This window comes from Protopterus annectens, chromosome 3.part0 (genome assembly GCF_019279795.1).
Source record: "Protopterus annectens isolate FY-2018-M chromosome 3.part0, PAN1.0, whole genome shotgun sequence".
Classification (NCBI taxonomy): Eukaryota; Metazoa; Chordata; order Ceratodontiformes; family Protopteridae; genus Protopterus; species Protopterus annectens.
The window spans coordinates 777,926,771-777,940,745 of NC_056731.1; the positions used below are offsets into that span (position 1 = coordinate 777,926,771).

The 13,975-nt window shown below is 35.1% G+C and overlaps 1 protein-coding gene across 4 annotated transcripts in view; it reads right to left on the reverse strand.

Annotated features, from left to right (window-relative positions):
* Positions 1-13,975, reverse strand: part of PLEKHG4B (pleckstrin homology and RhoGEF domain containing G4B) — a 960,241-nt gene that overhangs the window by 247,935 nt on the left and 698,331 nt on the right. For all 4 annotated transcript variants that reach the window (XM_044065125.1, XM_044065124.1, XM_044065120.1 and 1 more), the window contains exon 9: positions 3,555-3,653. In XM_044065125.1, coding sequence (XP_043921060.1) covers positions 3,555-3,653 — 99 coding nt within the window. The remainder of the gene's footprint in view (positions 1-3,554; positions 3,654-13,975) is intronic.

The window sequence follows — 13,975 nt, forward strand, 5'->3', positions numbered from 1 at the left end:
TCATGTCACTTGGTGGTCTTTGTACTTTCTCAAGAACTCTCAAGTATCTACTACAATCTCCTACCCTCTGCACTGTTGTGTAACTTATACACTCAGCATGCAACCTTCCCTTATGAATGCTTCTCATTTTAAATGTCGTAGAGGGCGTTTTGCCATTTACTTGTTATTTTTTAGGCAAGCATCATGCCTTACACCTCCTCCTCCTTAGTAAATGTCCCAGACAAACTCTGTTCCAGAACAACCTCTTTCCCATAGCTCACACCACCCCACACTCATACAAAATAAGACATAATGAGGTGAGGTTTATTGCCTAACAAATGCATGCCTTGATGCATGGGGGAATAACATGTATTCTCTGATCAGGCAATAAAACAACACAATTTCATGTTTTATCACATTTATAAAATGCTCCCCACATAAAATAAATAAAGAAAAATGAATACAAAATGTAAGTAACAAAAGAAATCAGTAATTACTTTGAAAAACAGCCCTTCTTCTTACATTTCTGTCTGTCTAATCTCACGGAAGTTAATTTTCATTAATACATTTATAGCTCATAAACTGATCTGATTTGCTGCTTAAGTAACTTTAGTTAGACTTCTACAGTAACAAACAGAAGACAAAAAAAATCATATTATACAAGTTATACACAGAAGAGTCATTTTGTAACAGACAGAGTCCGTCATTACTGCCTGACTTTATCTTTTGCATGGTTCCTGTTTCTGAACTAACTTAAAATTCCTTTACTCCAGCTATTTAAACTGGAATCATCTTACAATAAAATTGACTGGTTCACTGCAGGACATACAAGTTTTACCCAACCCTGGCTTTCATGTCGGGAACTTGGCTGGTTAGAATTTACTCATCTTATTTTCAAATGACGTAGCCTAGAACATAAATGACTTTAGAAAGTTAATGCCCTGCCTCAGCTACTTCTATTACCTAGACACTTCCTACATGGCACTTAAAAAATCTGCTTTCCATCTAATGACAACTGCACTAGCACTAACAATCCATGGAGCCTTCTCATTCTCCAGCTCGTGTAACAATTACAAGACTTACACAACTTCAAATTCCTTCTAAATTTCTATTTCTACAATGGATTTCCAGCAGTAGTGCCATTTAAGATTCACTTTATGTGAAACTCTTCACTATATAGTTTATTTTTTTCACTAAACTACGCTGTTTAGTTGGATTTATAAATGTAATACAAACTAAGCTTTTACTTACTAAACAATCGGTAGATTAGTGGACTGCACCTTTTTACTTCATAGCACACTGTGTAACTGTAACTTATTTTTACCAACTTCTTCTTAGTCTTCTGTTCACTTCTCTTCCATTTCCAGCCTTGTTTTCCCTTCTCTGTTTATTCTTACTTTTGATAACTATATTCTGCTCCTAATCTTTATATTTTGCATTCTTTTGTTGTCTGTTTCTCAGTTTGTAAATATGATAAACAGTGACTGCAACACATCAGCTTAGGTATATATTTATCATTACTGTGTACTTAGAATCTTACTTATTTTGTCTCTGTATATTTATTTGGAGTTATATCCTGAGGAAACACTTTAACATCACAGCAAAAAACAACACCGCTATATACCCAACTGAACACACCAAATAGCTAGGAGTGGAAATAGACAATAAACAAAAATTTGACATTCACATATCCATGACTATAAATAAAGTCCACAAAAAACTAGGAGCGTTATACAGAAATAAGCAACTTCTCACCAAAGCAGCAAAGATTTCAGTAGTGAATTCCCACCTTATCTCCACCCTACTTTATGCCTCTCCATTACATACCAACCTAAGGCAATGAGATCTAAACAAGCTAGAGACCTGCTACAACAAAATCGCCAAATTCGCCACAGGGGCATCCTACCGTAGTCACCACTGTCTCTCACTTGCTGAACTGGGCTGGCTTGAACTCCCTCACCTCCTTCAATGGTATCAACTCTCACTCGCCCACAAACTAGTAAACCATCCACTAAATGTCCCACCCCTCCAGAATCTATTCCAACCCTATCGCACCACCAGACCACTAAGATCCAGCAACAAAAATCACTTGCAGATCGCTAAAGCCAATAACTCTGCTGATGAAGCACTGTTCTCTTGCGCCATAGCCAAATTATGGAACTCCCTCCCACCCACAATTACCTCCATACCATCATGCACCCACTTCAAAACTTTACTAAAAGCGCACCTAAAAACATGCTGGCTATGCCCTTGCAACTCCCACTCTTAATATCACCCACCCCATCCAACCACTACCTTTCTTTCCACTCCACTAACTACCTTGATTATAGCAAGCTCAGATGCTCATAAGCCTTGTACTTATTATACAACAGGAACTTCTTATTGTAACATTTGTTAATGTCTGTTATGTACTTCACAGATAAAGATTCTAGTTGTCTACTGACGTACTATGTTCTTCATCTGTAAATATGTTGCAAGTAATTGCTATGTTAAATTGTTAATCGCTATGTAATCCAATGTAACTACTGTCTGTTTATTTTAACTGTGGAGCTTTTCTCTCCGGGCCTCCGCTGAAAATGGACCTATGTCCAGTCAGACACTCCTGGTCAACAAATGTAAATAAATAAGTAAATAAATAAATAAATCAAATAGGACTTCCCAGATAGACATTCTAGCAAACAAATATAAATAAACAAGTAAATCTTTAGCAATGAATGTGTGTGTGTGTGTGTGTGTGTGTGTGTGTGTGTGTGTGTGTGTGTGTGTGTGTGTGTGTGTGTGTGTGTGTGCGTGGATATGTGTGCATGCATGTATATAAGGAATGTCTAATAATCACAGATACAAAGAATTCCATTGTTTTGGTTACTGTTAATTAGCTGAAAGCGTACGCTGAGAGTAAAGCCAGAAGCACTGTACGAAAAATATGAGCTGCTCTGTATGATGGCTGAGTGATTATTTGTTTTGATTTGGAGGTTTGGAAACCACCCAATGCGTATTTGCTTCTATAAGATATGGCTACAGGAATGTACTGTCTAGTCAAAGGTCATTTTAATTGATTTTATATTTTTAAAACTTGTCTGCTGAAGTAATGCAAATATTTTGCTGGATGGTACTTTTCGGTGAAGACTACAATGGGATGTGACCATTGTTGCTCAACATGCACCTTACATTGCAGCCAAATAATATTATGCACTGCAAACAGTTACGCCAGAAGAGTGTGACCTGCACCATCTGAACAGGAAAGGCAACTGCAGTAAGACTGAAGGCAATGAAATTCAGTAAACAACCACTGACTCAGCTAGGTTAAGTAATAATGGAGGATTATTGGAAGACACATTACTGTTTTACTTATTTCAGTCAGATAATGCATGTGGTTATAAGCAGATTTTAGGATTCAGGAGGGATGAAAAGGAAAAAAAATAAGACACATTGGGGTGCACTTTATTTCAATAGTACAAATATACACAATGCATAAATTAAACCAGCTTGGAATAATGTTTTGGTAACCCCATATCCTCTAGTTCCTTTGAGAAGAATAATCCTTTCTTACAGTTATGCAGGGGATCACAGCTTACCTGAGCTGAATCTGGCATTCTCTCTAGGTTTAGACTGTTAATTGAATTCTGCAAAAATATTATTGCTTCTTTGCAGCTCACAGTGAAGGGATCCAACTTCTGTAGAAAAATAAGAGAAAAATCCATAGTGAGTATGCCTAAAGCACTCTTAAAACTAGTCACAATATCCAGAAACCAGACAGCAATACATTCCACAATACTTGTGTCAAGACCACCTGGACAACCACTCTGTCCAAAAATCACAGTTGTCAAGTACAACTTATCAGCTCCCCCAAATTAAAAAGACAGGGGTGGCAAGAATAAAGTGCATTCCCTAGTCTTCAATATTGCTATCAGTTCTGATACAAAATCTTGCATCTCTTCTGAAAAGTTTATATACAGAATAAGGCTGGACTGTACAGTAATATCACCAAATACAGATAACTACAATAATAACAGTGTCTCATGTCTAATGCATGAAATGTTCCCCAGTTAACCTCTGTGCTCTTCTCAAAGCTAGAATAAACGTAAGTCAAAGTGCTACTTGTGGTTTCTACTTGTAGCTGCTGCTGTCTTAAGTATGTTGATACTTTCAAAGATTTTAATGTTGCCAAGTATTCTACCCAGTCTGACAGCATGGCTCCACGAACTCCAGGAATGGACTGCCAGACAATTTTCTCATTCCCTTATAAGAGTCACTGATTATATAACACATTCCTAATAGTCTGCAGCTGTGAGCATTCTTCAAGTTAACTAAAGCTTTTAGTAATGTAAGTAGGCTTGCCAGCTATAAAGTCATTACCAGTCCACAGTGATATCATCTAATGACAGGTAGGTTGGCTTAACATTTGTGACAGAAGGAAAGACTGATGAAAAAAACAGGAATATTGGTAAAGTAGCAGTGCGTAGAAATCCAAACTTCAAGAAAAATGACTGAAACAACGTACTATAAAATTTATTGGTAAAAGCAAAGCTTTCAGATTCAACAACCCTTCTTCAGTGCAAAATAAAATACACAATTATTTCCACATTTAAATACAAATTTGTATCAATTATTCAATAAAGCACAGCCAATCACTATACTAAAATCACTATTCACGTTTTTTTCCTAGAGAATATGGAGTAAATTCGATTTGTGAATTATTATGTGGCCATGGCTTATTATAAGGCAGAGAGATAGAAACTGTTTGTGAATTGCTTGAGCTCGTCTTAGACAGCAATATTTTTGCCTTTAATAACAAATATTGCCATCAGACATCAGGAGTGGTAATGGGTACCCCCGTTGCCAATACTTATGCAAATCTTGTACTCGATAAATGGGAGACAAAGTTTGTATATAATGCTCCAAGTTGTAACAGTTCTAATGTAACTTTTTTCAAAAAATATGTTGATGATGTGTTTTTTATCTTGGAAGGCGGCACTGAGGATTTGAATGAATATGTTGAATTTCTTAATAATAGCACTAACTTTTTGCATTTTTCTAAGACCAATTCATCACATAACATTCAATTTTTGGATATAGATTTGAGCAAAAATGGTGATGCCATACAGATTTCTGTATACAAGAAAATGGTACATAAAAATAATTATCTCCATTACATTAGCATGCACTCTCCCCACATATTTAAAGGAATCATTAAGGGACAATATAAACGTATTTGTAAGCTGAATACAGAATATGATAGATGCATTCAACAAACGGATGCTATTACAAATGAATTTATGGAGAGAGGATATGATGAAAAATTATTACATAATATAAAAGAAGTTATAACTGTGAGAGATGCAGAATTTCCACCTTATTTTAGCAATCAACATCGTACTAATAAAAGCGTTAGACAAAGTGTAAGTGGCAATACACTCCGTTATACCACTATATATAATAGATGTAGTGATGATGTGAAAAACATAATTTTTAGAAACAAGCATTTTAAGAAGTGCTGCAGAACTACTAGATATCATCTCTGACAAACCTAGATTTTCTTACTGCAATTGTGTGAATTTAAAGCAAATGTTAAGGACATGAAATGTGTAGATAATAGTCAACTAATAATGAAAAAAGGAACTATCCCGTTTTAATTGTGGTTGTTTTTCATCTACTAACAATGAGGAAAATTTCATACATCCTGTCACTGGGAAAAATATTTTGCCACATGTAATACCTGTAATATAGTATATTAAGCTACTTGCCAAATTTGTTTTAGTTTTTATGTAGGCAAATCTACTAGACATCTCAGGGACAGAATAACAGAATATAAGTCGGATATAAGAAGAAATAATTTAACAAATTCATTGGTAAAACATATAAATGTGAACAACTCAAGTCATAATTTTACATTTAGAGTCGTGACTGTTGTTCATAAGAATATTAGGGGAGGTGACCTGAATAACAAACTTTAACTAAAGGAATATGAGTGGATTTTATTATTGCAAGCTGATACTTTTCCTCGTATTAACAAAATGGTTACACTTAAACCAGTTTTAAAGGACAGGATGTTCCACTTAAAGTAGTTCCTAGTTATAGAGCATTTGGTATAAGTGAAGATGTGAAATTCATGTTTTAGATTTAATTTTAAATTGATGTTGTTAATAGAGTTGTGTTTATGCTTACATACATACATATATCTATATTCACATATTCACATATCTATATTCACATATTTGTTCTTTGCATTTTAAAATTATAATTGTTTGTTTTACTAGCTGTGCTTTATTGAATAATTGATACAAATTTGTATATAAATGCCAAAGTAATTGTGTATTTTATCTTGCACTGAAGAAGGATTGTTGAACATGAAAGCTTTGCTTTTACCAATAAATTTTATAGTAAGTTGTTCCAGTCATTTTTCTTGAAAAACAGAAGGAAAGACTACCATCAGGGCTGGATACATAACAGGCATGGCAAACCTGTGTCAAGTGGTGGCCAACGTGTGAGGCAACAAGTTGGCAGATCCTTTCCTGTGTTAAAACATTTTTCTTCTAGTAAGATGTGCCACTGTAACCCACTTTGGAATCTGTAAAAAGCAATTTCCATTTATCTGATCATTAAGGTAAGAAATCATTGAGTGCTGGCTGTGTACTGTGTACATGTGACAGATTTAGGGGAACACCCCCTCATAAATGTATTCCTTCCCTTTTGGCTGCAGACACAGCTACACCATGCAGATAACTGCATCGCTAATCAACTAGTAATGTGTGATGGCAGCATAATTCTGAGGGAAGGAGTGCGACAAAGCAGTGTTACAGGCCACACAGCCTTTTAAAGCTGTCTTGCAGTAAAGTGGTACTACAATAAAAAATTAAGTTCTTAATTTTGCATGATTACTGCCCTAAGGCTCTTACTTTGTGCGACTTCATTTTCTTAGGTAACTTGATAAAATGAAGATTGTGGTTTTGATGCTCATTGGATCAATGAATACAGCTTATTACTGAAAGAAGTCATCATTCATCAGTCACAGATACCACTATTTATTGAAATTCATTGACATTTGTTAACCGGGTTGGTCCAGCTGGGCCAGGGGCCCATTTTCAGTGGAGACATGAGGAGAAAAGCTCCAGTTACAAAACAATTGAGGATTACATAGATAACAAAAATAAAAAGTAACATAACCAAGTTTCACTCCAGAACATATTAGTACAAATTTGAATCAAACGTATTTAGATTACCCTAAGAGAATAGTCTCAAAGAAATAAGTATATGAACTATTTTTTTTTATATATGTACAAATAAGTTATATGCAAGTGATCAAACAAGTTATATACAAGTGATCAGATTTCTTGCCTAGGCTTCCTAGGAAGGTACAGATGCTCTCAGGAGTTCAGAGAGAAGAAGCACCATTGGATAAATGGGAGAATTAGGTAGGTTTTAAGCAGGGACATGATTTGGTATTGAGAAAATAATGTTTCAGTTCCTTTTTAAAGTGTGCAGGGTGTATGATACATGCAACGGATAATGACAGGAAGTATATGGGTGGGCTCCGTGACACAATACCAACTCAGTTATGGATTGCCTCATGCAACCACAATTAGAAATGGAGTGAAACATCAGGAATATAAACAGCATTCTGAAACAATAAAACACACACAAACAAAATGCATTTTCATAGGTGGCAAGACCCCATGAATCCCCAGTGTAGGGGGTTGCACCTCAAACCTCTGCTAGTTCAGAGACAGAGGAATCTTTGGTACATTGGCAATTTGACCTTCTAGGGAAAAGCCTAGCAGTCACACACAATTAACTGCACATACAAGCATTTCATGAGCAAGCCTGGCTCCCACATCGGTAGCAACAGTAAGAAGGAATGTTTTCTTCAGGCCTTGATTTCACTTTGTTTAAAATAACTTGTTAAGCGAGTAGGCATTTTACTGAATTAGGGTGTTCACTGTAGTGAAAAGCCGCACATGGCAATACAGAGAATTGTGGTTTCTGCATTTCAGCCTACAACAAACAGCTTTACACACCCATTTTTTTTATTGAGACTAGTTCCATAATCATAAGAATGTTCAACCACACAGGTAGTATGTAACCTGCTGAAGGGCATGTATCTGAAGACTGAAGAAAACTGAAGTAACACAAAAAATGAAGGTAGCAATAGATTTTCAAAAGATCACAAATCAGCAGGTTCACATAATTTCATCCACAGTCAAGACGGACTGTTTTTATTTGCATTTTGTTGACTAGTTTAGTCACTTAGGCATAGCTTAGTTTCAGGGGAAACAAGAAGTGGAATTCATACTGACTAAGGCTAGTTTTACAAGACATTGAAAATCCCTCTTCTCTCTGTTGAAGGGGGTAACAGTGTCACTGTAACCTTAAGATGGAGAAGCAGAAAGAAGACTGAAGTGAATGAAAAAATGAAATTACAAAGGGATACTTGTGAGTTGCAGACTAATGTTGCTGCTAATGGTGGCTTTGATAACATCATTCTATTAAAATTGATAGCTGAACACGAACCAGATGAAGATTCAGCCTTATCTTGGTAAAAGGCTGCTGAAAAATGTTTTCTGTTAACTCAGGGATAGGATCTTCAGTTGGAATCAGCTGATTTGCATAGCGACGCTTTGCATGCCACAACTGTTATCTTCCAAGGAGCAACTATTGACTGTAATTTGCCCGACAAAGTACAATATAATGGTATAAATAAAACAGTTACAAGAGGATATTGGAAAGCTTACAGAGACGAGGTCAGTATGCTCTGCAGAACTTACTGCTAATGAACAACTAAATGAGTGCTCTATTAAAACCAAAAATCAACCTGCTGTAAGAATAAAAAATAAGCAGAATGTGCCATTAACACACATGATGTGGTGCAAACACCTGCTGAGCTGTTAGGGCTTTAAAATTCAAGATATTCAGTCATTGATCCAATATGGGAAATAGCATTTATATGATGTTACCTTTGAAAGTTTTGTATTTGTGGGTTAGCTTCTGGCAGTTTGTGAACAGAAAGGCACTTGTATCTCCTTGGAAAGATTACATTTATTTAAGTTTAATCATTCAGAATAGCCACAGAATTATACATTTTCCTCACACTGAATGTATTGTGTATTTCAAAGAAGTTTCTGAAACTGCATATTTTGTTAAACAGTGATCAATGATCATGACATTTAAATGGTGTCTTGGAAATTACTGATTTGGTTACACGTTAGTTAAAATAAATCCTTTTGGTGCAATAATGACCAGAAGATGTTGGAGATTGCCCAAAATGTGCTTCTTTTGTGAGACTGATATGTACATTATACATAACTGATAAAATATGCCAACATGGCCGGGAAAGGGGGGACATCATAGCTAACTGCAAAATACTTTGCCGAAAATATTTAAGAAATGAACAACCACAGTTTGATGTTATGATATTATTTAAATGCTGATGAACATTATGAACAAACTACTGATATAATGAAAGACAATTAAGGATAATGATTCTTAGTCAATTGTTCATAAGCAAGGGTGCTCAGACTGTAATGGTTAACAATAATACTAATGAAACCCTATTATTAACAGAAACAAAGACAAGAAATTAAATGATTACTGTTCCTACAAACAACCGATTTTATGCAGACAAAGGGTTACATACAGACATAAATACATACATACAAATATTTCAAGCACGTGCATTAATACTCATCTAGCTTGCCAATATACCAAAACACTTGTTCTCATAAGTGTCCAGACTGTTCTTAAAGATATCCAAACTGGTACTTGCTTTAATGTAATTTAGTAGTCTGTTCAGTGCATCAGCTACTCCGTCAGAGAACCAATTAGTACATTTCTCATTCTTATAGAACCTTCTACATAGGTTGTCTGATGATTCTCTGGTACTTTTTGATAACCCCAAACATTCGCAGAGGTAGTTGTCACTAAATGCCCTATATACTTATATTGGATCTCCTCTTAGATATCTGTAAGAGACACTGTACAAGTTCAGATATTTCAGTCTTTCATAATTTAAATTTTAACATCCATGGATGGTCTTGGTATATTTCTGCTGTACTCTTTCCAGTTTACTCATGCTTGTTTTCTTATAGGGTTTACATATTGTTATCCCATACTCAGGTTTAGGTCTAATGTAACTAATAAACAATGACTTCATTATTTTTAATTTCCTAGACTTTATAAATATTTTTATACAAGCTATAGTTCTGTAACTATCATTAACCGATTGGTTGATATGATTAGAAAAACTCATAGCTGAATCTACCCATATACACAGGTCCTTAAATGAGTCTACATTTTCAATCAGTATGTAGTCTATTAAATAGTCACCTTTCACTTTATGTCTCCTAAATCTCATATGCTTAGTTTTTGATGTATTTATCAGCATATTATTCTACTGTGCCCAAGTGGCCAATTTAGTCAATTTATTTTTCAGACATGCCTTATCTGTAACACATGTAATCAGTGTACCCAATTTCAGGTCATCTGCATATAGACTGTAGAACACCCCAGATGAAAAATTTAGTTCTGAAGGATACAACCTAAACAAGTAAGGGCCTAGGACCGAGCCTTGTGGGACACTCTGACTATAATCAAGGATTTCACTTGTCCTGTTGCTGTATGATACTTGCCATGTCCTATTTGTAAGCCATGCAGCTATTCATCTTATCAAGAGTACATCAATACCTAGCTGAACTAATTTATTGATCAATGTTTTGTGTATGACCCTGTCAAATTCTGAAGTTAAATCTATATAAATTGCATCACAGCACAATTTTTCATTCATAGCTGTTATTATATTGTTATAGAACATCATGTTACAGGTGGTAATAGATCTGTTTTCAACACATGCATGCTGATATATGGGTTCAAGTCCCAACCTATCCAGTTCTGACAATAACTTATCCACTATTATCTTCTCCATTATTTTTCTACAATGTGAAAGTAGACTTAAGGGTGTGTCTGACTCTGGGTTTGCCCTACTCCCCTTTCCCTTAAAGACAGGTTTAATAGGCACAAGTCTCCAATATTGAGGAATCTCCTCATATTTATATGACCTACTGAATAATAAATATAATGGTACTGTAAGTTCTTGCTGAAGTGTTCTCAGGTCATTATTACTAATGCCGTCTCATCTCTGTGCTTTGTTTGGATCCAGTTTGCACAGTTCTTCAATATAATCTAATTTGATTCCAGTATCTGGGGTTACCTGGATGTCACTAGGACAACTTAACATCCCTTTTGTGGAGCCAAACTGTTTTGCATAAGATTTTGTAAGTATATCTATAATCTGTTGTGTCTCAGAATAAATTTTAGAATTTGCACAGAGTTTATCCATTTGTGTGTCTTTACTCCTTCCACATCTTATGTATTCATAAAAATGTTTCCTATTATGCTGAATATCTTTATATATATTTTCTTCAAAATTTTCTTGATCTTGTCTCACTATGCTTAATCTATTTGTCCAGCTTGTTTATTTTATCAGTTTTCAAAGTTGTAGTTCGACTGTTTCTTACATTTTTTGTCTCTCACCTTAATCGGGTATCTTGTTCATATGGAAATATATCCCCCTGATGTTGTATGCCTAGATTGTGATGTTAAACATTTTTTTTGAATTTTTGCACTCAAACAATTTCTCTTTCAAGACTTTCCACATTCAATCTGTGTTGGGAAGAAGAGAGTGGTGAAGGAAGTCCAGCAAATGATGGTGCAAGGGTCAAAAAAGGGAAAGAATACTTTGAAATACTTTCAGTAAATATGAACAGAATTAAAAAATGACTTACGATATCTTGATTTAAATTAGTAACTACCACTATAATATTTCTGCATACCTTAAGATTACATTTAGTGGACAAAAAAGCTCATATTGAAGAGTTAATGGGTAACAAAATAGCCTAGACCTTTGGTACATATGTGTATTCAGGTATAACAGTGTTATTTTCAACTTCTGTTACTAGTTTATTACATTATGTTATAATATATATTATTATATATTATATTATGTGGGACATTTATTAATTCTGGTTTTAAGAATATGTAAGAAGCTAGTATGTCTGACAGTTCAATGTGTATAAACAGCTGTGAGAGAAAAAGGGAGAGTTGTTTGAAGAAATTAAGCACTATGTTTAAATAAACATGGACAATGACATTACAGAAGATTATATATCTAATCTCAGAAAAGATAACATTAAAATAACACAGTATATTACAAAGGAAAGTGATGTATTAAGGTGTGATAAATTACTGCTACATCAATAATTATGTTTTTCTTATGTTAGAGTTCTTATAACAGAAACTAAGTACTTTACTAATAAACTCTACAAGAAATACAAGGTAGGTACTGGCCACCATGCTGAACAGCTTCAAACTTTCATTTAAAACACAATTGAAAACACAGGAATGAGTGCTTTCGGGACCAAACCCTTCTTCAGATACAAAACTCAAATGAAACTGCAGTTTTTATATAGCTCTTCAGTTAACATTCAATACCGTACCCTCCTTTTCTTTAGTGCAGGTCTTAAAGGTATAACCCCATTTAACCTGGGGTTTTATATGCTGCTAGCTCAATGATCCATTTAGTTTCATTCAACTCTGTCTCATTAAACTTATGATTTTCATACCTAGAAATGTGCTGGAAAAGTACATTATGTTCATGTTTTAATCTTACAGAGGACAAATGGTTCAAAATTGTATTTTTCAGCATGCAGTTAGTTTTTCCTACATAGAATGAGCTGCAGTCCTGACAGGCAGCCAGGTAAACAACATTCTTTGTTCTACAATCTGCATACAAATCAAAACAACATTGTTTTCCTGATACACGGTGTACATAGGATTCGGCCTCCACAATGTACTCACATGCTTTGCAATTTCTGCACTTTCATGTACCTGCACGTTGTGTAATATTGTTCCTACTTTTTTCTGTCTTCCCTTCATGACATAATAAATCCTTCAGATTTTTATTTCTTCTAAAGCCAAAAACTGTTTTTTGTCCCACTACCTTGGCTATTTTTTCATCTGTCAGCAAAACATTCCAATTCTGTTTTATTATATCACATATTCCCCCTATGTTATTACTATATGTTAACATTAGCCTCACATTATCCATCTGTGAGGCTCTAGACTGAACAGGTGTTTCATCCTGTTATCTACTGGAGAACCAAGGCCTAGACCTATTACTTCTGCATTGTTTACTCTTAGTAATAGCATCTTTAACTCTATTTTCATTGTATCCCCTTCGACAGAGATTACTCTCTAACTTGTCCATTTCTTGTTCAAAATGTGTATCCTGTGTACATATATGTGAAATTCTATCAACCTGCCCTCTTATTATACCCTATGCTAATAGCTATGCCAATTTGGTCATGACCAGTTGGGATGAATCACATGTACTGAATATGATAAGATTTCAATCATTGATCAAATTCTATTGTTGATTCATCGACAACTTATTTTTGTTATGGTCTTGTGATACTCAGCAACTTGAGTCCTTCCTCCAATATTTAAATGACAGCAATACGTTTTTACAATTTACTATGAAATATTCATGGACTACTACTGATTCCTTGGACGTCCGAGTTTTTAAGGACACTGATAATGAAATACAAACAAAGTTACATAGGAAGGACTGCTTTATCCCTACATACGTGCATTGTACTAGTACACATCACAGATTTGTCTTCAGAAATGTCCTTAAGGGCAGATCCTATGTAATAGTAAACTCACAGCATGGGAAGAAGACTGATACCGGCCTAGCTGTGACGGGCAATGAGTTTCAGAAGCGAGGATATAAAGTAAGAGAGGAACAGGCAGTGCGTGTGAGTGGGAGGGCTGATAGAAGAATGAAAGGAAGGCCATATTTTGCTCCCTGTTTAGAGAAAGAAAATAGGGTGAAGGATCTGAATAATGGCATAGTTTTTTTCCTCACATACACTAGTAATGACTGGCAACTGAAAGAAATCATTAGTAAACACTGGCATGTATTACAGGTGGATCCTAAAGTTGCCAC